Consider the following 27,119-nt stretch of genomic DNA (forward strand, 5'->3'; position numbering starts at 1 on the left):
TTAACAGCCTGTAAACTCCTCATCATGTGATCAGATTTAATCACATTTCTGCGGACGTGATCTCTCCTGCGTGAGCGACTGTTGATTCCTGCGAGCGAAACACTGAAACTCAGCATCACAACATAAAAACATGTTTCCACAGAGACACTGTGCCAGGCGTAGTTTGGGCTTTTATTGATGTGGCAGCAGATGTGGAACAGAGTTACAACATAAGCTGCTGATCATGTAAATATTTATTGAGGGATGAACCTGCTGAAAGATGAGGTTGGTGATAAAGTGTAAGGTCCACATCGCTGCATCGATGTGACCTGAAAATAGACTCTTATCAGTCCTGAACCAGAGAGAGTGAAACATTAATCACATCGATCAGCTGCTCACTGGGTCATGTTTACAGGTGTGTGTGTGTGTGTGTGTGTGTGTGTGTGTGTGTGTGTGTGTGCTCCGTCTTTGACTTTTAGTTCATAATTAAAATGACTGGCTGTGTTCGCATTTACAGACACTGTTCAGTTCAACTGTGAATGTGTAAAAATGTCTAAGTGGTGTAACCATAAAAACTTTGTACCAAATAATTCAACTTGCTTAAAAACAGTAAATAGTCAATAAAACACCTTCCTTCCTTCCTTCCTTCCTTCCTTCCTTCCTTCCTACCTTCCTTCCTTCCTTCCTTCCTACCTAACACCATATAAACTAGTTTGGCATGATCTTACATTATAACTTTTATATTAAATAAAGCTAATGGAATACTATTGTTCTAAATATTACATTTCATCTGGTTACCATGGAGACCAGGAAACATTTACATGTTTTAAATGAAGTCATTATTAGTATAAGTCCACTTAAACACACTGTAGCTGATACAATATTTAATATCTATCATTCTTTTGTGGTTACACCATTTGACATTTTCAGGAGCATTCAGTCTTTTGGTATAAAATGGGTCAAATGTCATTTCAAATCTCTCTTATTGATCTTTTTTTAATATATTGATTATATTGAACTGGTCGTAACCTCCATGATGTCTTGCTGCGGAGTTCAGTCTGAATTTATCTAGAAAACCAACAAAAATACTAAATGTACATTTTAACAAACCTGATGCTGCTTTTAAATCTAGTTTAACTGATTTATGAATTCATCATCTTACCAACTCTTAATATCACTGACCTTTATCTTATTTCAACCTTTTTTAATTTATATTATTTATGAACAGGAATGACTGTTTGTACTTTCTGATCAACAAAGAATAAACAGTTTAAAGTGTAATTATTAAACTTAAAAAAAACCAAACAGATGCAGCACGATGAAGTCCACTGCGCATGCGCTCGGACGCTGTCCACCTCCCTGTGACGTCACCGCCTTCTCCTGACAGTATCCCGGAAGTGAAGGAGCCGCTGTTAGCAGCAGGGAGCTAACAGGAAGCTAACGGGAAGCTGAGGACTCTTATGGTGAACACGGAGGAATAAAAACGCTTCCAGCTGCTGTGAGACTGAAGACTGAAGCTCTGCTGCTCTGCTCTCAGCTGGGAAACAAACACACTGACAAACAGTCACGGTAAGGCCGCCATGTTCCTGCTAACAGCTGCTAGCTGTGATGCTAACAGCTGATTCAGTTATGACGTTTCATTAACTACATATACATAAAGACAAATGTGGTTATATTAGAGTTAATAATGTGTTAATAATGATTTAAAGAGCTGCCGTTTGTAAAGCTGTTAGTTTATTATCAGCTCAGAAACAGCTGATCATGTTGCAGGTTTCATTTTATTCTCTTATAGATTGTTAATTCTTCATTTATGACTTAAAATTGTTTTTAATTGTCTTGAATGTTGTTATGGCTCAAAGAGTGCTATCTAAATTTCGTGTCTGTGTTTGTTGTCTGACCCTCAATATAATGATAATGAAGCTACTAAACTAAAACTAAAACATATTACTGATTATAATTAATTCACATATTACTGTTTAAAGTCATGATTATAATTCATTCAGATATTACTGTTTATAGTTATAATTAATTCACATATTTGTGTTTATAGTTATAATTCATTAATTCTTGAGGTATTCCAGATGTGGCAGACAGCAGCAGCTACAACATCTGGATTAAAGGGGAGGACGCTGTGATTGTGTGATTGTGTAATAAAGGTTCAGCTTCTTCTGTTCATGTCTGAATATCAGAGATGAAGCTTAAATGAAACAGACAGAAATGAAAAGAGTGTGTCAGATATCAGAGGTTAAAGGTTCAAACGTCTCTACAACCGACTGTCAGCTGGTTATAAAATGAACTGATGTCTGAATGTAAAGAAACTAACAGGATCACCAACAGAGAACATTAAAATAAGAAATGATTTTAAAACGTTTGAATGAATGTTATAGAATAAAAATGAGAGACAAAGATCAGTTTCAGCAGTTTTTATATCTGTATTTATATTTAGAGAGAAGTAATGAGCAGTAGTTATAAGGATCTGAGCAGCAGCTAACCGTTATTTTTCATTATTGATTAATTTGTCGATCATTTTCTACATTTATTAATTATTGTTTAGTTTGTAAAAGGTCAGAAAATGTTGATCAGTGTTCCTGAAAGTCCTGAAATGTCTCAAAGATCTTCAGTTTACTGTCAGAAAGAAACCAGAAAATGTTCATATTGACGAAGCTGGAATCATAAAAGACTCGAAACGATGAATCGATCAAAACAGTTATTATAATATAATATAATTATAATATAATTATAATATCTGTTGATCAGATGATCGTTGTAGTTTTTATCAGTATGGGGTTAGGGTTTCTAGACCACAGTGCCCCCCCCCTTACTTTCTGCCCCCCCCCCCCTCCACCCGTCTGTTTGCCCCCCTCTTGTCTGCCCCCCCCATTGTTTGCCCCCCTCTTGTCTGCCCCCCCCATTGTTTGCCCCCCTCTTGTCTGCCCCCCCTTGTTTGCCCCCCCTCCTGTCTGCCCCCCCCGCCTCTTGTCCCCCCCCCCCTAAAGGAACAACACAAAAGAGCCTTTCAGAGTTTGCAGGTCAGCAGATTCCCACGAAACCGTCCTCGTTATTCTTCTTCATATAATTATTATAATGTTCCGCTGCAGTAATGAGAGTCATGCGTTTGTGTCGACTTCATCTTCATCATCTTCATCCTCTTCATTATCTTCATCATCCTCTTCATTATCTTCATCATCATCATCATCAGTGAAACAACAGCTAACAGTCACAGTCAGTCATTAAATGTTTCATATTATTTATAAACAGCAGAAACAATAATTCATTTTATTTTTTTAACGTTTTCAGGATTAATTAATTAAACTTTAATCACTCGTCACGTTCAAATAATATAACGTTCAGTAATGTTAAAGAAATCCTTTTAAAATCAGACGTTAAACTGTAAAACAATAAACTAATAATAAAATAATACGAAACTTTATATTCAGCAGCAAACGTTACTGAGAGTTTAAAACTAAAATATAAATAACAGATTAATTCTGATTGTTCATTTTTAATTTGCAGAGACGACTGTGTTTAATTTAGAGCTGAAACGATTACTTAATTATTAGGGAACACTGATGGATGTGTCGGACTTTAGAGAACACTGATGGATGTGTCAGACTTTAGGGAACACTGATGGATGTGTCAGACTTTAGAGAACACTGATGGATGTGTCAGACTTGAGGGAACACTGATGGATGTGTCAGACTTTAGGGAACACTGATGGATGTGTCAGACTTGAGGGAACACTGATGGATGTGTCAGACTTGAGGGAACACTGATGGATGTGTTAGACTTTAGGGAACAGTGATGTGTGTGTCAGACTTTAGTGTGTAAGACTTTAGGGAACAGTGATGTGTGTGTCAGACTTTAGTGTGTAAGACTTTAGGGAACAGTGATGTGTGTGTCAGACTTTAGGGAACACTGATGGATGTGTCAGACTTTAGGGAACACTGATGGATGTGTCAGACTTCAGGGAACAGTGATGTGTGTGTCAGACTTTAGTGTGTAAGACTTTAGGGAACAGTGATGTGTGTGTCAGACTTTAGGGAACACTGATGTGTGTGTCAGACTTTAGTGTGTCAGACTTCAGGGAACAGTGATGGATGTGTTGGACTTCAGGGAACAGTGATGTGTGTGTTCGACTTTAGAGAACACTGATGTGTGTGTCAGACTTTAGTGTGTCAGACTTCAGGGAACAGTGATGTGTATGTGTCAGACTTTAGGGAACACTGATGGATGTGTTGGACTTCAGGGAACAGTGATGTGTGTGTTCGACTTTAGGGAACACTGATGTGTGTGTGTCAGACTTTAGGGAACAGTGATGTGTGTGTGTCAGACTTTAGGGAACACTGATGGATGTGTGTTAGACTTTAGGGAACAGTGATGTGTATGTTAGACTTTAGGGAACAGTGATGTGTGTGTCAAACTTTAGTGTGTCAGACTTTTAGGAACAGTGATGTGTATGTGTTAGACTTTAGGGAACAGTGATGTGTATGTCAGACTTTAGGGAACAGTGATGTGTATGTGTCAGACTTTAGGGAACAGTGATGTGTGTGTCAGACTTCAGGGAACAGTGATGTGTGTGTGTCAGACTTTAGGGAACAGTGATGTGTGTGTCAGACTTCAGGGAACAGTGATGTGTGTGTTCGACTTTAGGGAACACTGATGTGTGTGTGTCAGACTTTAGGGAACAGTGATGTGTGTGTGTCAGACTTTAGGGAACACTGATGGATGTGTGTTAGACTTTAGGGAACAGTGATGTGTATGTTAGACTTTAGGGAACAGTGATGTGTGTGTCAAACTTTAGTGTGTCAGACTTTTAGGAACAGTGATGTGTATGTGTTAGACTTTAGGGAACAGTGATGTGTATGTCAGACTTTAGGGAACAGTGATGTGTATGTGTCAGACTTTAGGGAACAGTGATGTGTGTGTCAGACTTCAGGGAACAGTGATGTGTGTGTGTCAGACTTTAGGGAACAGTGATGTGTGTGTCAGACTTCAGGGAACAGTGATGTGTGTGTCAGACGTTAGGGAACAGTGATGTGTGTGTGTCAGACTTTAGGGAACACTGATGGATGTGTGTGTGTCAGACTTTAGGGAACATGTGTGTGTGTGTGTGTTAGACGTTAGGGAACGTGTGTGTTAGACGTTAGGGAACAGTGATGTGTGTGTCAGACGTTAGGGAACATGTGTGTGTCAGACGTTAGGGAACAGTGATGTGTGTGTCAGACGTCAGGGAACAGTGATGTGTGTGTCAAACTTTAGGGAACAGTGATGTGTGTGTGTCAGACGTCAGGGAACAGTGATGTGTGTGTCAGACGTTAGGGAACATGTGTGTGTGTCAGACGTTAGGGAACATGTGTGTGTGTGTCAGACATTAGGGAACATGTGTGTGTCAGACTTTAGGGAACAGTGATGTGTGTGTCAGACATTAGGGAACATGTGTGTGTGTCAGACGTTAGGGAACATGTGTGTGTCAGACTTCAGGGAACATGTATGTGTGTCAGACTTTAGGGAACATGTGTGTGTGCTGCAGGTGGGCGTGTGAGCGGCGTGCGGCGGGATGAGCGGCGCGGCGCTGGGCATTGAGATCGTGGTGGTGTTCTTCTTGGCGCTGTTCCTGCTGCATCGCTATGGAGACTTCAGGAAGCAGCAGCGCATGGTGCTGTTCGGCACGCTGCTGGCCTGGTACCTCTGCTTCCTCATCGTCTTCATCCTGCCGCTGGACGTCAGCACGGTCAGTCACACACACACACACACACACGCAGAGTAACACACGCACACACACACACACACACACACACACACACAAGTAGCCTATATCCCGCTGTGTGAGAAGGTGGTAGTGTGGAAATTTTCAGTGCGTGTCTGCACATCATGTCAATGTGCGTGTGTGCATGTTTTCAATGCGTATGTGCACATATTTCAATGTTTTCACCCTAAACGGCCTCCCATATGTGCTTCTCTTACAGACGATCTATAAACAGTGTAAGATCGACCACGAGCAGCGAGCCGCGGCCAACGTCAGCCCCCTGCCGTCCAATCACAGCGCAGCAAACACGACGGTCACGCCCACGAAAAGGTAACGCGGAGCTGCTCGATTATTTTATTAATTATTTATTTATTCATGATTTATTTCATATTTATTCTTATTTTCATGATTTATTATTTTTCTTCCTTTCAGATTTAAACTCTTTTCATAATCATTTAATCAGGAAGTTAGATTCTTGTTTGCGACTTCGTTTCCTTGTTTTTGTCGAACAGTGAACTGAATGTTTTTACTTTAAGCTGAACAAACAATGAGGAAGTTTCTCTTCAGGCTGAAGCAAACAAAAACTCAACAAACAGGAAATATAATGATGATGAAGCAGAAACACACTTCTGTTTTTCATCATTAACAACTTCAAATATTCAGTTAATATTAAAAGGAACCGGACTATTAACAGCTTCTCAACTATGTTAGAAACAGATTTATTTATTATTTATTTATTTAATGACATCAATGCATTCCCTTCCCTGCTCCACCCTCCTCCTTTCCTTTCCTTCCTTCCTTCCCTCCTCCTTTCCTTCCTTCCTCCCTCCTCTCCTTCCTTCCTTCTCTCCTCCTTTCTTTCCTTCCTTCCCTTCCCTTCTTCCTTCCTTCCCCACTCCTTTCCTTCCTCCTTTCTCCTTCTTCCTCCCTCCGTTCCTTCCTTCCTTCCCTCCTCCTTTCCTTCCTTCCTCGTTTTCTTCCTTCCTCACTCCTTTTCTTCCTTCCTCTTTTCCTTCCTTCCTCACTCCTTTCCTTCCTCCTTTCTCCTTCCTTCCTTCGTCCTTTTCTTCCTTCCTCACTCTTTTCCTTCCTTCCTCCCTCCTTTCCTTCCTTTCTTCCCTCCTCCTTTCCTTTCTTCCCTCCTCCTTTCCTTCCTTCCCTCCTCCTTTCCTTCCTCCCTCCCTCCTTTCCTTCCTTCTTCTTCCCTTCCTTGACTTGAGGACAACAGGAGGGTTACGAACATATCGGACGTTCTTTGTTGTGTCCCTTTCCTTAATGTTCTGATCTCACGTATAACAGCTGATGTTCCTCTCTGATGTTCCTCTCTGATGTTCCTCTCTGACGTTCCTCTCTGACGTTCCTCTCTGATGTTCCTCTCTGATGTTCCTCTCTGACGTTTCTCTCTGACGTTCCTCTCTGACAGCTCGGTGAAGTCCTGCTACAAGCCGTGGAGTTACATCCCTGATGGCATCATGCCGGTGTTCTGGAGGGTCGTCTACTGGACGTCTCAGTGCCTCACGTGGTCAGTACGAGTCTGATCCGCCTGCTCCGCCTTAGTTTAACAGGGTTAGGGTTACTAATCACCGATACATACAGAAGCCCTGAAAGACAAGTAAGGAAGAAGGAAGGAAGGAAGGTAGGAGGGATGGAGGGAGGGAGTAAGGAAAAGAGGAAGGAAAGGAAGAAGGTAGGAAGGTAGGGGGGAGGGTTAGGGTTAGGGGTTAGGGTTGGCGAAATAGGAAAAGAGGAAAGAAAGGAAGGAGGGAGGGAGAAAGGAAAAGAGGAAGGAAAGGAAGGAGGGAGGGAGTAAGGAAAAAAGGAAGGGAGGGAGGAAGGAGGGAGGAAGGTAGGAGGGAGGGTTAGGGTTAGGGGTTAGGGTTGGGGAAATAGGAAGGAAGGGAGGGAGGAAGGAGGTAGGAAGGTAGGAGGGAGGGAGGGAGAAAAGAAGAACAGAGGAAAGAAGGAAGGGAGAAAGGAAAGAAGGAAGGAAGGGAGGAAGGAAAGCAAGAAGGAACAGTCAAAACAGACAGGGTCAATTTGACCCAGGAGGACGACACGAGGGTTATAATTAATTTCTAGACTCGATGAGGAACATGAGGTAGCGGTACAGTTCTGCCCCCCTGTGGCCGAAATCAGTATTACAGGCTCAGAGATAATAAGAGTTGGTAAGATGATGAATTAATAAATGAGTTAAACTAGATTTAAAAGCAGCATCAGGTTTGTTAGTATTTTTGTTGGTTTTCTAGATAAATTCAGACTGAACTCCGCAGCAAGACATCATGGAGGTTACGCCCAGTTCAATATAATCAATATATTAAAGAAAGATCAATAAGAGAGTCAAGGAAGGAAGGGAGGAAGAAGGAAGGAAGGGAGGGAAGGAGGGAGGGAGAAAAGGGTAAGAGGAAGGGAGGAAGGAAAGAAAGAAGGACAGAGGAAAGAAGGTAGGGGGGAGTAAAGGAAGGAAGGAAGGGAGGAGCGAGCAAGGGAGGGAGAAAGGAAAAAAAGAAGGGAGGAAGGAAGGAAAGAAAGAAGGACAGAGGAAAGAAGGTAGGAAAGGAAGGAAAGGAGGGAGGAAGGAAGGAAGGGAGGAAGAAGGAAGGAAGGAAAGAAAGGAGGGAGGACGACACAAAGGTTATAGATAAATTCAGACTGAACTCCGCAGCAAGACATCATGGAGGTTACGCCCAGTTCAATATAATCAATATATTAAAAAAAGATCAATAAGAGAGTCAAGGAAGGAAGGGAGGAAGAAGGAAGGAAAGGAGGAAGGAAGGGAGGGAGAAAAGGGAAAGGAGGAAGGGAGGAGCGAGCGAGGGAGGGAGAAAGGGAAAGAGGAAGGGAGGAAGGAAAAAAAAAGGACAGAGGAAAGAAGGTAGGGGGGAGTAAAGGAAGGAAGGAAGGACAGAAGCAAGGAAGGAAGGAGGGAAGGAAGGAAGGAAAGAAAGGAGGGAGGAATGAAGGAGGGAAGGAAGGGAGGAAGAAGGACGGAAGGGAGGGAGGACAACACAAAGGTTATAGATAAATTCAGACTGAACTCCGCAGCAAGACATCATGGAGGTTACGCCCAGTTCGTTACGCCCAAAGAAAGAAGGACAGAGGAAAGAAGGTAGGGAAGAAAGGAAGGGAGGAAGGAAGGAAAGAGGGAAGGAAGGAAGGAAGGAAGGGAGGAAGGGAGGAAGGGAGAACGACACGAAGGTTATAGATAAATTCAGACTGAACTCCGCAGCAAGACATCATGGAGGTTACGCCCAGTTCAATATAATCAATATATTAAAAAAAGATCAATAAGAGAGTCAAGGAAGGAAAGGAGGAAGAAGGAAGGAAGGGAGGAAAAGGGAAAGAGGAAGGGAAGAAGTAAAGAAAGAAGGAAAGAGGAAAGAAGGTAGGGGGGAGTAAAGGACGGAAGGACAGAAGCAAGGAAGGTAGGAGCGAGCAAGGGAGGGAGAAAGCAAAAGGGAAGGGAGGAAAGAAAGAAAGAAGGACAGAGGAAAGAAGGTAGGGAAGGAAGGAAGGGAGGGAGGGAGGGAGGGAGGGAGGGAGGACGACACGAAGGTTATAGATAAATTCAGACTGAACTCCGCAGCAAGACAGCATGGACGTTACGCCCAGTTCAATATAATCAATATATTAAAAAAAGATCAATAAGAGAGTCAAGGAAGGAAGGGAGGAAGAAGGAAGGAAAGGAGGGAGGAAGGGAGGGAGGAAAGGAAAGGAGGAAGGGAGGGAGAAAAGGGAATGGAGGAAGGGAGGAGCGAGCGAGGGAGGGAGAAAGGGAAAGAGGAAGGGAGGAAGGAAAGAAAGAAGGACAGAGGAAAGATGGAAGGGGGGAGTAAAGGAAGGAAGGAAGGAAGGACAGAAGCAAGGAAGGAAGGAGGGAAGGAAGGAAGGAGAGAGGAAGGAAGGAAAGAAAGGAGGGTGGAAGGAAGGAGGGAAGGAAGGGAGGAAGAAGGAAGGAAGTAAGGTAGGAGCAAGCAAGGGAGGGAGAAAGGAAAAAGGAAGGAAGGAAGGAAAGAAAGAAGGACAGAGGAAGGGAAGGAAGGAAGGAAGGAAGGAAGGAAGGGAGGAAGGAAGGAAGGAAGGGAGAACGTCACAAAGGTTATATATAAATTCAGACTGAACTCCGCAACAAGACATCATGGAGGTTACGCCCAGTTCAATATAATCAATATATTAAAAAAAGATCAATAAGAGAGTCAAGGAAGGAAGGGAGGAAGCAGGAAGGAGAGAGGAAGGAAGGAAAGAAGGAAGGAAGAAAGGAAGGAAGGAAGGAAGGAAGGGAGGGAGGGAGGACGACACAAGGTTATAGATAAATTCAAACTGAACTCCGCAGCAAGACAGCATGGAGGTTACGCCCAGTTCAATATAATCAATATATTAAAAAAAGATCAATAAGAGAGTCAAGGAAGGAAGGAGGGAAGGAAGGAAGGAAGGAGAGAGGAAGGAAGGAAAGAAGGAAGGAAGAAAGGAAGGAAGGAAGGAAGGGAGGGAGGACGACACAAGGTTATAGATAAATTCAAACTGAACTCCGCAGCAAGACATCATGGAGGTTACGCCCAGTTCAATATAATCAATATATTAAGAAAAGATCAATAAGAGAGTCAAGGAAGGAAGGGAGGAAGAAGGAAGGAAAGGAGGGAGGGAGGGAGGGAGAAAAGGGAAAGAGGAAGGGAGGAAGGAAAGAAAGAAGGACCGAGGAAAGAAGGTAGGGGGGAGTAAAGGAAGGAAGGAAGGTAGAAGCGAGCAAGGGAGGGAGAAAGGAAAAAAAGAAGGGAGGAAGGAAGGAAAGAAAGAAAGACACAGGAAAGAAGGTAGGGAAGGAAGGAAGGAAGGGAGGGAGGAAGACACGAAGGCTATAGATAAATTCAGACTGAACTCCGCAGCAAGACAGCATGGAGGTTACGCCCAGTTCAATATAATCAGTATATTAAAAAAAGATCAATAAGAGAGTCAAGGAAGGAAGGGAGGAAGAAGGAAGGAAAGGAGGGAGGAAGGGAGGGAGAAAAGGGAAAGGAGGAAGGGAGGAGCGAGCGAGGGAGGGAGAAAGGGAAAGAGGAAGGGAGGAAGGAAAAAAAGAAGGACAGAGGAAAGAAGGTAGGGGGGAGTAAAGGAAGGAAGGAAGGACAGAAGCAAGGAAGGAAGGAGGGAAGGAAGGAAGGAAAGAAGGAAGGAAGGAAAGAAGGAAGGAAGGAAAGAAAGGAGGGAGGAATGAAGGAGGGAAGGAAGGGAGGAAGAAGGACGGAAGGGAGGGAGGAAGGGAGGGTGGACGACACGAAGGTTATAGATAAATTCAGACTGAACTCTGCAGCAAGACATCATGGAGGTTACGCCCAGTTCAATATAATCAATATATTAAAAAAAGATCAATAAGAGAGTCAAGGAAGGAAGGGAGGAAGCAGGAAGGAAAGGAGGGAGGAAGGGAGGGAGAAAAGGGAAAGGAGGAAGGGAGGAGCGAGCGAGGGAGGGAGAAAGGGAAAGAGGAAGGGAGGAAGGAAAAAAAGAAGGACAGAGGAAAGAAGGTAGGGGGGAGTAAAGGAAGGAAGGAAGGACAGAAGCAAGGAAGGAAGGAGGGAAGGAAGGAAGGAAAGAAGGAAGGAAGGAAAGAAAGGAGGGAGGAATGAAGGAGGGAAGGTAGGGAGGAAGAAGGACGGAAGGGAGGGAGGATGACACAAAGGTTATAGATAAATTCAGACTGAACTCCGCAGCAAGACAGCATGGAGGTTACGCCCAGTTCAATATAATCAATATATTAAAAAAAGATCAATAAGAGAGTCAAGGAAGGAAGGAGGGAAGGAAGGAAGGAAGGAGAGAGGAAGGAAGGAAAGAAGGAAGGAAGAAAGGAAGGAAGGAAGGAAGGGAGGGAGGACGACACAAGGTTATAGATAAATTCAAACTGAACTCCGCAGCAAGACATCATGGAGGTTACGCCCAGTTCAATATAATCAATATATTAAGAAAAGATCAATAAGAGAGTCAAGGAAGGAAGGGAGGAAGAAGGAAGGAAAGGAGGGAGGGAGGGAGGGAGAAAAGGGAAAGAGGAAGGGAGGAAGGAAAGAAAGAAGGACAGAGGAAAGAAGGTAGGGGGTAGTAAAGGAAGGAAGGAAGGTAGAAGCGAGCAAGGGAGGGAGAAAGGAAAAAAAGAAGGGAGGAAGGAAGGAAAGAAAGAAGGACACAGGAAAGAAGGTAGGGAAGGAAGGAAGGAAGGGAGGGACGACGACACGAAGGTTATAGATAAATTCAGACTGAACTCCGCAGCAAGACATCATGGAGGTTACGCCCAGTTCGTTACGCCCAAAGAAAGAAGGACAGAGGAAAGAAGGTAGGGAAGGAAGGAAGGAAGGAAGGAAAGAAGGAAGGAAGGGAGGAAGGAAGGAAGGGAGATAGAAGGAAGGAAAGGAGGGAGGGAGGGAGGGAGGGAGAAAAGGGAAAGAGGAAGGGAGGAAGGAAAGAAAGAAGGACAGAGGAAAGAAGGTAGGGAAGGAAGGAAGGAAGGTAGGAAAGAAGGAAGGAAGGGAGGAAGGGAGGAAGGAAGGAAGGGAGGAAGAAGGAAGGAAAGGAGGGAGGGAGGGAGGGAGGGAGAAAAGGGAAAGAGGAAGGGAGGAAGGAAAGAAAGAAGGACAGAGGAAAGAAGGTAGGGAAGGAAGGAAGGAAGGTAGGAGCAAGCAAGGGAGGGAGAAAGGAAAAAAAGAAGGGAGGAAGGAAGGAAAGAAAGAAGGACAGAGGAAAGAAGGTAGGGAAGGAAGGAAGGAAGGGAGGGAGGACGACACGAAGGTTATAGATAAATTCAGACTGAACTCCGCAGCAAGACATCATGGAGGTTACGCCCAGTTCAATATAATCAATATATTAAAAAAAGATCAATAAGAGAGTCAAGGAAGGAAGGGAGGAAGAAGGAAGGAAAGGAGGGAGGAAGGGAGGGAGAAAAGGGAAAGGAGGAAGGGAGGAGCGAGCGAGGGAGGGAGAAAGGGAATGAGGAAGGGAGGAAGGAAAGAAGGAAGGAAGGAAAGAAAGGAGGGAGGAAGGAAGGAGGGAAGGAAGGGAGGAAAGAAAGGAGGGAAGGAAGGGAGGAAGAAGGAAGGAAGTAAGGTAGGAGCGAGCAAGGGAGGGAGAAAGGAAAAAGGAAGGGAGGAAGGAAAGAAAGAAGGACAGAGGAAAGAAGGAAGGAAGGAAGGAAGGGAGGAAGGGAGGACGACACGAAGGTTATAGATAAATTCAGACTGAACTCCGCAGCAAGACATCATGGAGGTTACGCCCAGTTCGTTACGCCCAAAGAAAGAAGGACAGAGGAAAGAAGGTAGGGAAGGAAGGAAGGAAGGAAGGAAGGAAAGGAGGAAGGAAGGAAGGAAGGGAGAACGACACGAAGGTTATAGATAAATTCAGACTGAACTCCGCAGCAAGACATCATGGAGGTTACGCCCAGTTCAATATAATCAATATATTAAAAAAAGATCAATAAAAGAGTCAAGGAAGGAAGGGAGGAAGAAGGAAGGAAAGGAGGGAGGAAGGGAGGGAGGAAGGAAGGAAATAAGGAATGGAAGGAAAGAAAGGAGGGAGGAAGGAAGGAGGGACGGAAGGGAGGAAGAAGGAAGGAAGGAAGGTAGGAGCGAGCAAGGGAGGGAGAAAGAAAAAAGGAATGGACGAAGGAGAGAAAGAAGGACAGAGGAAAGTAGGTAGGGAAGGAAGGAAGGAAGGGAGGAAGGAAGGAAGGAAGAAAGGAAGGAAGGAAAGAAGCAAGGAAGGAAGGGAGGGAGGACGACACGAAGGCTATAGATAAATTAAGACTGAACTCCGCAGCAAGACATCATGGAGGTTACGCCCAGTTCAATATAATCAATATATTAAAAAAAGATCAATAAGAGAGTCAAGGAAGGAAGGGAGGAAGAAGGAAGGAAAGGAGGGAGGAAGGGAGAGAGGAAGGAAGGAAAGGAGGAATGGAAGGAAAGAAAGGAGGGAGGAAGGAAGGAGGGACGGAAGGGAGGAAGAAGGAAGGAAGTAAGGTAGGAACGAGCAAGGGAGGGAGAAAGGAAAAAGGAAGGAAGGAAGGAAAGAAAGAAGGACAGAGGAAAGAAGGTAGGGAAGGAAGGTAGGAAGGAAGGAAGGAAGGAAGGAAGGGAGGAAGGAAGGACGACACGAAGGTTCTAGATAAATTCAGACTGAACTCCGCAGCAAGACATCATGGAGGTTACGCCCAGTTCAATATAATCAATATATTAAAAAAACATCAATAAGAGAGTCAAGGAAGGAAGGGAGGAAGGAAGGAAGGAAGGAAAGGAGGGAGGAAGGAAGGTGTTTTATTGACTATTTACTGTTTTTAAGCAACGTTGAATTATTTGGTACAAAGTTTTTATGGTTACACCACTTAGACATTTTTACCATAATCCTCTAATATATTCTCTCTAAATGGATTAAAAGCAGAAATTTGATGCTGGGTCCACAAAAAAAGGATGTGTGAAGTTATTCATACGTTTATTTTCACATTTTAACCCTTTAAATTTTAACTAAACCACATGGACACTGATAAACATCACTGAGCCGTGTATAATAAGTGTTTCCTGCGTCTCCAGGCTGCTGCTGCCCTTCATGCAGTCCTACGCTCGCTCCGGAGGTTTCTCCATCACCGGGAAGATTAAAACGGCTCTGATCGAGAACGCCATTTACTACGGTACCTACCTGCTGATCTTCGGCTCGCTGCTCATATACGTGGCCGTTCACCCCGAGTGGCATCTGTCCTGGTGAGTCTGCAAACTCTGAAGACTTTCCCTCCTCCTTTCCTTCCTTCCTTCTCTCCTCCTTTCTCCTTCTTCCTCCCATCTGTCCTGGTGAGTCTGCAAACTCTGAAGACTTTCCCTCCTCCTTTCCTTCCTTCCTTCTCTCCTCCTTTCTCCTTCTTCCTCCCATCTGTCCTGGTGAGTCTGCAAACACTGAAGACTTTCCCTCCTCCTTTCCTTCCTTCCTTCTCTCCTCCTTTCTCCTTCTTCCTCCCATCTGTCCTGGTGAGTCTGCAAACACTGAAGACTTTCCCCCCTCCTTTCCTTCCTTCCTTCCTTCCTCCTTTCTCCTTCTTCCTCCCATCTGTCCTGGTGAGTCTGCAAACTCTGAAGACTTTCCCTCCTCCTTTCCTTCCTTCCTTCTCTCCTCCTTTCTCCTTCTTCCTCCCATCTGTCCTGGTGAGTCTGCAAACTCTGAAGACTTTCCCTCCTCGTTTCCTTCCTTCCTTCCTCCTTTCCTTCCTTCCTTCCCTCCTCCTTTCTCCTTCTTCCTCCTTCTTCCTCCCATCTGTCCTGGTGAGTCTGCAAACTCTGAAGACTTTCCCTCCTCCTTTCCTTCCTTCCTTCTCTCCTCCTTTCTCCTTCTTCCTCCCATCTGTCCTGGTGAGTCTGCAAACACTGAAGACTTTCCCTCCTCCTTTCCTTCCTTCCTTCCTCCTTTCCTTCCTTCCTTTCTCCTTCTTCCTCCCATCTGTCCTGGTGAGTCTGCAAACACTGAAGACTTTCCCTCCTCCTTTCCTTCCTTCCTTCTCTCCTCCTTTCTCCTTCTTCCTCCCATCTGTCCTGGTGAGTCTGCAAACACTGAAGACTTTCCCTCCTCCTTTCCTTCCTTCCTTCTCTCCTCCTTTCTCCTTCTTCCTCCCATCTGTCCTGGTGAGTCTGCAAACACTGAAGACCTTTAACTCAGACACTTGTTTCCTGGAGGATGAGATGGTCAGATATTTACATTATTCAGAGGATAATTCAGAGCTGCAGCTAAATGATTATTCACATTATTGATTCATTTGATTAATCATCAGGTTGTTTTTCCTCAGCTAATCAATCTATTGTTTGGCCAATAAACTGTATGTGTTTGAATAAACGTAAAAATATTCAGTTTATGATCACAGAAGATAAAGAACATCAAGAAAAGTTGCTGCAATCAAAGAATTTGGCTTTTTTTCCTTCCAAATGATGAATTGATGATCAGAATAGTTGCAGATAAGCTGCTCTGTGTTTCTGGTGTTCGTCAGTGTTTCTCTAAAGTCCAACATGACAAATGTCTCAGAGAAATTCAGTTTACTGTCAGAAAGAAACAGAAAATATTCAGATTTAAGAAGAAAAGACTCGACGTGATCAATTTCCTGTTGATCAGCTGATCGTTGCAGCTTTTATGAGACTAAGGGCACAAAGTCGATGCTGTTAGTAAAACCTAAAATATTAACACTGGACCAGTCCCCTTATGTGCACTTTTTCTTTCCCCTTGATATGTTTTGTACTCGTCTAAAGGTCTTCATGTTGATGGTTTGATTGTTTGTTCGTTTACATGCGAAATCAAAAACCAATAAAAAGTAAATGACAAAAAAAAGAAAAATGAAAACCTGCGCTGCGTTAGTAGATCAGCTGATCATGTTTAGCAGGTGATGTCAAGCAGACCTTTAATGAATCAGATCCTAAATGAGTAAATATTCTACAGTTGAATCGATAATGAGAGTAAAGGTTGTTTCATGAGGTCAGTGTGATGACTGACGAGGTGATGAAGGTTCCTTTAGCCTCAGAGAGTTCAGTAGCTGGTTCTGTGTTCAGGTACGAGCTGCAGACCATCGGCATCACGGCGGCGAACACCTGGGGTCTGTTCCTGCTGGTTCTGCTGCTCGGATACGGCCTGGTGGAGATCCCTCGCTCCTACTGGAACGCCTCGCGCCACGGACACCTGCTCATCAAGACCTACTTCAAGGCGTCCAAGCTGATGACGGAGAAGGCGGACGCGGAGGAGAACCTGGAGGACATGATGGAGGTGAGCTAACCCGAACCCGAACCGCCAGCACCAGGACAGGAAGGTTAATGATGAGTCTGATGAGTCTGTTAACTGTGAGTCTGATGTCGCTGCAGGAAGTCAGAAAAGTCAGCGAGTCCATCAAATACAACCATCCGCTGAGGAAGTACATCGACACCATCCTCAGGAAGGTCAGTCCGTCTTTATTCATCAAGCATCTGATCACTAAACTCACCTCAGGATACTTTACACAAAGAGAAAAGCTGAGTATCGCTTAATAATTACAACACTAGTATTATTAAAGCATTAATAGAACATGAATGTTAATGGATATAGATGGATAGAGAGAGAGAGAGAGGGAGGAGGAGAGAGGATAGATGGATGGATAGAGAGAGAGAGGGAGGAGGAGAGAGGAGAGGAGAGAGGATAGATGGATGGATAGAGAGAGAGAGGGAGGAGGAGAGAGGATAGATGGATGGATAGAGAGAGAGAGGGAGGAGGAGAGAGGAGCCCAGTGCATCATGGGAGTCCCCCGGCAGTCTAAGCCTATAGCAGCATAAACTAGGAGCTGGAACCGGCCCCAACTAGAAGCTTTATCACAAAGGAACGTTTGAAGCCTACTCTTAAACGTAGAGAGGGTTCTGCCCCCCGGAACCAATCTGGTTCCACAGGAGAAGAACCTGAGAACTGAAGGCTCTGCCTCCTGTTCTACTTTTAGAGATACTAGGAACCACAAGTACGCCTCCATGCTGGGAGCACAGTGTTCTAGTAGGTTCATAAGGTTCTATAAGCTGAGAGAGCAGTGTTCTAGTAGGTTCATAAGGTTCTATGAGCTGGGAGCACAGTGTTCTAGTAGGTTCATAAGGTTCTATGAGCTGGGAGCGCAGTGTTCTAGTAGGTTCATAAGGTTCTATGAGCTGGGAGCACAGTGTTCTAGTAGGTTCATAAGGTTCTATGAGCTGGGAGCGCAGTGTTCTAGTAGGTTCATAAGGTTCTATGAGCTGGGAGCACAGTGTTCTAGTAGGTTCATAAGGTTCTATGAGCTGGGAGCACAGTGTTCTAGTAGGTTCATAAGGTTCTATGAGCTGGGAGCGCAGTGTTCTAGTAGGTTCATAAGGTTCTATGAGCTGGGAGCGCAGTGATCTAGTAGGTTCATAAGGTTCTATGAGCTGGGAGCACAGTGTTCTAGTAGGTTCATAAGGTTCTATGAGCTGGGAGCGCAGTGTTCTAGTAGGTTCTAAGGTTCTATGACCCCCCCAGTGTCCGGTGGAACACCAGGAGAAGATGGGCAGGAACATGGACGACTACGAGGACTTTGATGACAAACAGAACTCGTATCCCAGCGAGAAGAGTCTGTCCAAGCTTCATAAACAGGTCAGAGCGGCTTCATTCATAAACTGATTCATGTGGAACGAGTTTATTCTTTAGTTTTTACACTTTTTGTCCATTTACACTATTTAATGCTCTATTTCACTTAATTATATTAAATGTGAACGGGTCACATGAAGATAAATCATCAAATATCTGGTTAAAATAAAGTTTTTTCTTCTGACTTTATTTAATTATTCTCTTGATCCTGAGTTGTGTTGTTCAGAAGAGATGATAACTGTGTGTGTGTGTGTGTGTGTGTGTGTGTGTGTGTGTGTGTGTGTGTGTGTGTGTGTGTGTGTGTGTGTGTGTGTGTGTGTGTATATATCTGTGTGTGTGTGTGTGTATATCTCTGTGTGTGTGTGTGTGTGTCCAGGTGATCTACGCGGTGCAGAGACACAACAGGACTCGTGTCCAGTGGCAGATCCTCCTGCAGCAGGCGATCCACCTGGAGGACGTCGCCAAGAACGAAACCAGTTCAACTCACCAGTTCGTCCACAGCTTCCCGTCCGCCGAGCCGGCCGGCTGGTTCAGCAGATACGTTTACACACCGACCGTAGGTGGGTCGGACAGAACCTGTGTGTGTGTGTGTGTGTGTGTGTGTGTGTGTGTGTGTGTGTGTGTGTGTGTGTGTGTAATGATTCCTCCTGTTCATACTGAGCATTAGATCCTTCATCATGTTTACAGGAAGTGATGGAGGACTAAACCCACAGTCCTCCTTCTGTGGAAACATGGATTTAAAAGTTGATGTAAAGCTAATATGAAGCTTCAGAGTCTGAATGAAGAAGAGGAAGGAAGGAAGGAAGGGAGGGAAGAAGGGAGGGAGGGAGGAAGGGAGGAAGGAAGGAAGGAAGGAAGGAAGGAGAGACAGAAAGAACAAGTAGGAGGAGAGGAAGAAGGAAAGACAAAGGAAGGAAGAAAAAGAGGAAGAAGTGAAAGAAAGAACAAGAAGTATGAGGAGGAGAGAAGGGAAGGAAGGAAGGAAGGAGAGAAGGAGGACAAAGAGAGAAGGAAAAAGGAGGAAGACGAGAAAGGAAAAAAAGGGATGAGAAAGAAGCAAGGAAGGAGGAGAGTAAACTAATCTTCATCTTCTATGTTTCAACGTTACAGTGTTTTTAGTAGCAAAGTCTTTTTGTTACTATACTTCCACCACAGAGAAACAGGAAACACTAAGAGGAGGGAGGGAGGGAAGGAAGGGAGGAAGGAAGGAAGGAAGGAAGGGAGGAAGGAAGGAAGGAAGGAAGGAAGGAAGGAAGGAAGGAAGGAAGGAAGGAAAGGAAAGGAAACACTAAGAGGGAATCTGATGCTAAACAGACTGTAAATGTGTCAGATATCACTGATATGACTAACTCACACTGCTATAGTTACTATGGTCACCATAGTTACTATAGTAACTCATTCTGATGAAGCTCAATAGAAGCTGATCAGAGACTTTAAATGACTGATATCCTCCATCACTGACGTTTATTAAGAGCTGGAATCATTCCTGCATCTGTTAATATTCAGTATGAACAGGAGGAATGTCTCTAAAGCTCACACTGACTCCTCCTGACTCCTCCTGACTCCTCCTGACTCCTCCTGACTCCTGCTGACTCCTCCTGACTCCTCCTGACTCCTCCTGACTCCTGCTGACTCCTCCTGACTCCTCCTGACTCCTCCTGACTCCTGCTGACTCCTGCTGACTCCTGCTGACTCCTCCTGACTCCTACTGACTCCTCCTGACTCCTCCTGACTCCTGCTGCTGCTTTAACTCGTTAAACTCAACTTTAATAAACAGGAAGTCATCAGATGAAGACAGGAAATGTTTTAGATGAATCAGCTGATCTCTGTGTGTGTGTGTGTGTGTGTGTGTGTTCCTATGTGTATGTGTGTGTGTGTGTGTTTCTATGTGTGTGTGCAGAGTGGTACTGGGAGTGTCTCCTGAAGTGTTGGTTCTACCGGCTCCTGTCGGTGGTTCTGACCCTGTTCAGCGTGGCGGTGGTTTGGTCTGAGTGCACCTTCTTCAGCACCCGACCCGTCCTGTCCCTGTTCGCTGTGTTCATCCAGCTGGCTGAGAGGGAATACAACTACCTGTACATAGAGGTGAGACACACACACACACACACACACACACACACACACACACACACACACACACACACCTGACCCAAACACAACTACCTGTACATAGAGGGAAGAAAGGAAGGAAAGGAAGGCAGGAAGGAAAGGAGGGAGGAAGAAGGAGAAAGAAGGAAGAAAGGAAGGAAAGGAGGAGGGAAGGAAGGAAAGAAAGTAGGGAGGAAGAAGGAGAAAGGAGGAAGGAAAGGAGTGAGGAGGGAAGGGAGGAAAGGAGTGAGGAAGGAAGGGAAGGGAGGAAAGGAGTGAGGAAAAGAGTGAGGTGTTCTTAGGGAGGAAGAAGGAGAAAGGAGGAAGGAAAGAAGTGAGGAAGAAAGGAGGAGGGAAGGGAGGAAAGGAGTGAGGAAGGAAGGGAAGGGAGGAAAGGAGTGAGGTAAGGAGTGAGGTGTTCTTAGGGAGGAAGAAGGAGAAAGGAGGAAGGAAAGAAGTGAGGAAGAAAGGAGGAGGGAAGGGAGGAAGGAAGGGAAGGGAGGAAAGGAGTGAGGTAAGGAGTGAGGTGTTCTTAGGGAGGAAGAAGGAGAAAGGAGGAAGGAAAGTAGGGAGGAAGAAGGGGAAAGGAGGAAGGAAAGGAGTGAGGACGGAAGGAAGAAAAGGAGGTAGGAAGGAAAGGAGGAGGGAAGGGAGGAAAGGAGGGAGGAAAGGAGTGAGGAAGGAAGGAAAGGAGGAGGAAAGGGAGGAAAGGAGGGAGGAAAGGAGTGAGGAAGGAAGGAAAGGAGGAGGGAAGGGAGGAAAGGAGTGAGGTGTTGTTATTGCTGTTCTTATATTCTATAACTGCTGTAACAAAGCAAACCTAAACTAAAGTAACTAAAGTATGAATGTCTCTTCTCTCCACCAGATGGCGTGCTTCATCACCATCTTCTTCCTGTGCACCTGTGTTTACTCCACCGTGTTCCGTATCCGTGTGTTTAACTACTACTACCTGGCTTCCCACCACCAGACCGACGCCTACAGCCTGCAGTTCAGCGGCATGTGAGCACCGTCTCTGCTTTCACCTCAGATAAGAGCGAAGCTGCTCAATTCATCCACATATGATCGTGATTATGATTTCGGGGCCGGACGATCTCAAAACTAATAATGTCATTTTCCTGCAAAAAGTTGTGCATGTGTATTTCCGTCCCTCCTCCCAGCATGCACCACTGTAGCTTTTTAGACTCATCTCCCTCCTTTTCTCCTGTGAATCTCTCGTAATTTAACAAGCCCCAACTTTGTTTGTTAATAATAATAACAAAGGTTTTATTTTGAAAGGTCAGACAGGAAGCTGCAGCAGCTCCATTGGTTTGACCAGGCGGGGAGTACCTATCCTCTGAAAAGAAAGGAAAGGAAGTAACTTAGAGCTGCATTCTATCAAAAGGCCACCAGGGGGCGACCGTCTCTATACAAGTCAATGGAGAATTCACCAACTTCTCACTTGATTTCTAACCTCAGTAAACGTTTTCAAAATGTGTTTATGGTCTCAATCGCTAGTTTAAAGCCTTCTTCAATGCAGTATGATGTTCATTTGGGACATTTTGGCCTCCCTGATTTTATATTTGACGATAAAGCAGGCTACGTGGCTACGTTGTGATTGACAGGTTGATTGACCAATGTCCTTGAGATCCAGCCCTCGCAACCAATAGCAACCTCCCCACTCCGCCGTTGGTCCCGCCATGAGGCGGGTTCATGACTCCACCTCATGCCCATATAAGTAAAATCCGTGTTCATTTTTTCCCAGCATGCACCTGAAATTTTCAAGATGGCGCTGCCTAGATTAGAAACTATTGGCTTCCGAGCAGCAGTCCACAAACCAATGGGTGACGTCACGGATGTTACGTCCATTTCTTATATACAGTCTGTGGGTTTGACAGAAGCTGAAACACAGTGAAATGTTTTAACTGTAAATAAAAGTGTGTGTCTGTATGTGTGTCTCTATGTGTGTGTGTGTGTCTCTCTCTGTGTGTGTGTGTGTGTGTGTGTGTGTGTGTGTGTGTGTGTGTGTGTGTGTGTGTGTGTGTGTAGGCTGTTCTGCCGTCTCACCCCCCCGCTGTGTCTGAACTTCCTGGGTCTGATCCACATGGACTCGGCCATCTCCCACCAGCAGAAGGAGCAGACGGCCTACACCTCAGTGAGTATGATGATGTCACACAGGGCGATGATGTCACACAGAGCGATGATGTCACAGCTCAGCAGCTCTTGTAAATGTTTGTGGCGTCTCTCGTTTCAGATCATGGGATCGATGAGAGTCCTGTCCTTCATCGCTAACGGCTTCTACATCTACTATCCCATGCTCATCGTCATCCTCTGCATCGCCACGTACTTCAGGTACACACACACACACACACAGACACACAAAGAGAGAGACACACACACACAGAGACACACACAGGGAGACACACACACAGAGACACACACACACACGCACAGAGACACACACAGACACACACACACACACACACAGAGACACACATAAAGATACACACAGACACACACACACAGACACACATAGGGATACACACAGACACACACAGAGACACACATAAAGATACACACAGACACACACAGAGACACACATAAAGATACACACAGACACACACACACACACACAGACACACTCACACACAGAGAGACACACACACACACACACACACACACAGACACACACACAAAAAGAGAGAGACACACAGACACACACACACAGAGACACACACACAAACACACAGAGACACACATACACTCACACACACACACACAGAGACACACACCCTCCCTCCCAGCAGCAGATGTGATCAGTCTCTCTTTTCTCTCTCCTCAGTTTGGGAACTCGCTGTCTGAATCTTCTCGGCTTCCAGCAGTTCGTAGGCGACAGTGAAATGACCTCTGACCTCATCGACGAGGGAAAGGAGCTGATTCGCCGAGGTGAGTGTGATGTCATCAGGAAGCGCTGCGCTGCTCGTCGGCTGATTTTAACATTTTTAACATTAACGTTTGTTTGTTTACAGAGAAACGAAAACGTCAAAGGATCGAAGACGGAGAGAACAGACGCAGAGTGAGTTCAACCCTCCATTATTCTAATACAGGAAATATCTTTAATACAATAACAGAGTGTTTGTATTCTAACACTATAATAAAAGTGTTATTTTAATGCTAGAAAGTATAGTTGACGTTGAGGCGAATGTTTCAGGAGTGGAAGGAGCGCTACGGCGGCCAGCGGGACGATTACACGGCGAGGAACCGCAGCAGCCACGAGATGAAGGAGACGAGCTACTCGGATACTGTGAACAGCAACAACAGACGTGAGTCAGGCTGGAGGTTCATCCTCTGAGGAACCGAGCCACAGGCTGAAGGTTCATCCTCTGAGGAACCGAGCCACAAGCTGAAGGTTCATCCTCTGAGGAACCGAGCCACAAGCTGAAGGTTCATCCTCTGAGGAACCAAGCCACAGGCTGAAGGTTCATCCTCTGAGGAACAGGAACCGAGCCGCAGGCTGAAGGTTCATCCTCTGAGGAACAGGAACCGAGCCACAGGCTGAAGGTTCATCCTCTGAGGAACCGAGCCGCAGGCTGAACGTTCATCCTCTGAGGAACCGAGCCACAGGCTGAAGGTTCATCCTCTGAGGAACCGAGCCACAGGCTGAAGGTTCATCCTCTGAGGAACCGAGCTGCAGGCTGAACGTTCATCCTCTGAGGAACCGAGCCACAGGCTGAAGGTTCATCCTCTGAGGAACCGAGCTGCAGGCTGAAGGTTCATCCTCTGAGGAACTGAGCCACAGGCTGAAGGTTCATCCTCTGAGGAACAGGAACCAAGCCACAGGCTGAAGGTTCATCCTCTGAGGAACAGGAACCGAGCCACAGGCTGAAGGTTCATCCTCTGAGGAACCGAGCCACAGGCTGAACGTCCATCCTCTGAGGAACCGAGCCGCAGGCTGAACGTTCATCCTCTGAGGAACCGAGCTGCAGGCTGAAGGTTCATCCTCTGAGGAACTGAGCCGCAGGCTGAAGGTTCATCCTCTGAGGAACAGGAACCGAGCCGCAGGCTAAAGGTTCATCCTCTGAGGAACTGAACCACAGGCTGAAGGTTACGACTGTGTTTCTATGAGACATGACTTGATGTGTTTGTGTTTATCCTCAGAGGCTAAATATTCTTGGGCGAGCGGCCGATCGGAGAGAGATTGCATCGAGCTGCTGCAGGACGCCGAACCGTTAGACTTCAACGCCGACTCTCTGACCGACGACCCGCTGGACTCAGAGTCCGGGAGGTAAACTGCATTTATTTACTGTTTAGTGTCCATGAGGTTTAGTTTCAAGGTTAAAATGTGAAAATAAACGTATGAATAACTTTCATATTCAACTGGGCGTAACCTCCATGATGTCTTGCTGCGGAGTTCAGTCTGAATTTATCTATAAAACCAACAAAAATACTAAATGTACATTTTAACAAACCTGATGCTGCTTTTAAATCTAGTTTAACTCATTTATGAATTCATCATCTTACCAACTCTTATTATCTCTGAGCCTGTAATACTGATTTCAGCCACCGGACGGCAGAACTGTACCGCTACCCCATGTTCCTCATCCAGTCTTTGTTTGGCTCGAAATTAACTTTAGATATTAAAACTGGATTGTGTTTGTGTGTGTCTGTGTGTGTCTGTGTCTGTGTCTGTGTGTGTGTGTGTGTGTGTGTGTGTGTGTGTGTGTGTGTGTGTGTGTGTGTGTGTGTGTGTGTGTGTGTGTGTGTGTGTGTGTGTGTTTGCTCCTTCAGACACTCGGGAGGACGTTATCTGTCCATGTCGTCGTCTCGCAGTCGGATATTTGACGACGTCTAACGGAGGAAACGTGAAGCAGAGCCATAAACTGGAATCACTGTCGTCTCCTGCGGAGCTGCAGTCACCTGAATGTACCACATGACCTCCACCACACACACACCTGTCCTCCCAGGATGCACGCACACACCTGTCCTCCCAGGATGCACGCACACACCTGTCCTACCAGGATGCACGCACACACCTGTCCTCCAGGATGCACGCACACACATCCTGACGTGGCTGCAGGTAAATGAAGGAACAGCTGATTGTTCCTGAGAGCTGCAGACGTCCGAGCAGCCGCTGCATGAACGAGCTCGACAAGCTCACAGGAACATTTCTGTTTGCTCTACTTCCTGTTTTAAATGTTCTTCATCCTCTCTGCTCCTGTCTCTCACTGCTGCTCTACTTATATTCATTCATTATGCAGCTCTCTCATGGAAGCAAATAATACTTTAAACATTATGAACAACTGAATACATCCTTTAATGAAACCAACACTGAGACATATTTACATTCCTCCTCCGCTGTTTATATTTATAGCATTAAGATATCGAACAGAGAGGAGCGTCTGTCGGAGTTTAGCTGCTTTGATTTACAGGAAATCATTTTAATTTGTGAAGCTTCCAAAAAAAAAAAAAGCAAATTGAAGTTTGCGTTTTTTCAACCGACTCAGATTTCTAAAAATTGAAGTCAAATTGAAGTAAAAGAAACAGAAAAGATCCCGTTATTTATTTATTTATGTATTTATTTCTGTATTTATTCAGGGGAAGCTGCTCAGTACGAACTCAGCAGCTTCAGGTCACATGTTTGTTACATCAGATTTAAACATTATGAGACGCTGCTGATGAAGTTTAAACGGTTTAAAGAAGGAAAACTTACTGACAGGATGTAACCTCATTACATGAACTCAGTCTGATTAAACTTATTCACACTGGTGATGTCATAGTGATGTCACTGTGACATCACTGCAGCGAGGTGAGACGCTCTGAAAAACCACACACACACACACACACACTAAAACCCGTTCTTCTGGACTTTGATGTTTTCTTAAATCTGAGACGAATCATGATGAACTCTTTACGTTCGGTTCATATTCTGACTCAAAGTTCCCGTCAGTTATTAAATAATGATTAATTAATCCTTCATGAAGTTTTCAGAGTGAACGCAGTAAATTACTTTAATTTATAGAAATATAGACATTAACTGTCTCTAGTATGATCCAGAGAACATTTTATAAAATATGAACATTACAACATGTTACAGAAATGTGAATCTGCTGCACAAAAAACCTAAAAAACACATTTAATATCCATGTCTGTAAACTGTGGCTGTTATTAGGAAAGGTCAGACTGTGTATCAGCTGTTTGATCCTGAAGGTAAAGGGTTAAACTCTGCAGCTCCTAATGCAGGTAGATGTATCAGGTTACACCACCTGATCCACCGGTCGGCACAGGTCACATGATGTGTAACCCACCGGTCAGCTGACAGTCACATGACGTTTAACCCACCGGTCGGCCCAGGTCACATGACGTTTAACCCGCCGGTCAGCTGACAGTCACATGACGTTTAACCCATTGGTCAGCTGACAGTCACATGACGTTTAACCCACCGGTCGGCCCAGGTCACATGATGTTTAACCCACTGGTCAGCTGACAGTCACATGACGTTTAACCCACCGGTCAGCTGACAGTCACATGACGTTTAACCCACTGGTCAGCTGACAGTCACATGATGTTTAACCCGCCGGTCCGCTGACAGTCACATGATGTTTAACCCACCGGTCAGCTGACAGTCACATGACGTTTAACCCACCGGTCGGCCCAGGTCACATGACGTTTACAGGTGAACATTCGGAGCTGCAGCTGATTTCTTTCTTTTCATGCAGCTTTGAGTTCATCACAGACTTTTCCAACAAATCATTATTAATAAACATATTTCTACATGTTTGAAAATATTAAATCTGAAAATACTGAGCGGTGATTAAATGAGAGATGTTCAGTTGTTTATAGATTCAGATTATTTGCTTCCATGAGTGTAATTATGATCTGATGATGTTCGTTCCCGTCTGACTTCGGTTATAAATCCTGAACGTTGTTTTTTTACCTGACTGATTGAAACTGTTTGTGTTTAAAGATGAAATGGTTCCAGATGTGCCATTCACTGCAGATGTTCCCCGAACCTTAACCCGGAGTTTAAACTGTGCTGTAAATATAACAGAAAAGAGCAGAAGTGTCCTTTAAAGCAGCGCTCAGTGTTTCATGAGTTTAACGCTGAGATCAGACTTTGATTTATTACTAAAATATGAACTTCAGCTGAAGACTAGTTTGAGTCTTAGATCAGAAAACAGGAACTAGTTTAATGAGTAATAGTTGGAAGCATCTCTGCAGAGCTCAC

General features: G+C 44.9%; 1 protein-coding gene across 1 annotated transcript; it reads left to right on the forward strand.

The window, feature by feature from the left end:
- Positions 1–1,406: 1,406 nt before the first annotated feature.
- On the forward strand, positions 1,407–24,917 carry LOC128380762 (G-protein coupled receptor-associated protein LMBRD2B-like). The gene is made up of 18 exons (XM_053340661.1): positions 1,407–1,548; positions 5,510–5,710; positions 5,946–6,055; positions 7,149–7,247; positions 14,287–14,454; positions 16,276–16,486; positions 16,582–16,656; positions 17,726–17,839; positions 18,210–18,393; positions 19,734–19,915; positions 20,784–20,917; positions 21,944–22,049; positions 22,149–22,246; positions 22,737–22,840; positions 22,924–22,970; positions 23,106–23,217; positions 24,053–24,179; positions 24,683–24,917. The coding sequence occupies exons 2-18, from the start codon at positions 5,537–5,539 to the stop codon at positions 24,744–24,746; spliced, it is 2,109 nt and encodes a 702-aa protein (XP_053196636.1). The 5' UTR covers positions 1,407–1,548; positions 5,510–5,536; the 3' UTR covers positions 24,747–24,917.
- The last annotated feature ends 2,202 nt before the right edge of the window (positions 24,918–27,119 follow it).

Source organism: Scomber japonicus, chromosome 19 (genome assembly GCF_027409825.1).
Source record: "Scomber japonicus isolate fScoJap1 chromosome 19, fScoJap1.pri, whole genome shotgun sequence".
Lineage (NCBI taxonomy): Eukaryota > Metazoa > Chordata > Actinopteri > Scombriformes > Scombridae > Scomber > Scomber japonicus.

Excerpts from the sequence above, each read along its gene's own strand:
- LOC128380762 (XM_053340661.1), top strand. The coding sequence starts at position 5,537 with ATGAGCGGCGCGGCGCTGGGCATTGAGATCGTGGTGGTGTTCTTCTTG. Across the intron at positions 20,918-21,943 it reads AGCCTGCAGTTCAGCGGCAT|GCTGTTCTGCCGTCTCACCC; the intron begins GTGAGCACCGTC and ends GTGTGTGTGTAG. Across the intron at positions 22,247-22,736 it reads TGCATCGCCACGTACTTCAG|TTTGGGAACTCGCTGTCTGA; the intron begins GTACACACACAC and ends CTCTCTCCTCAG.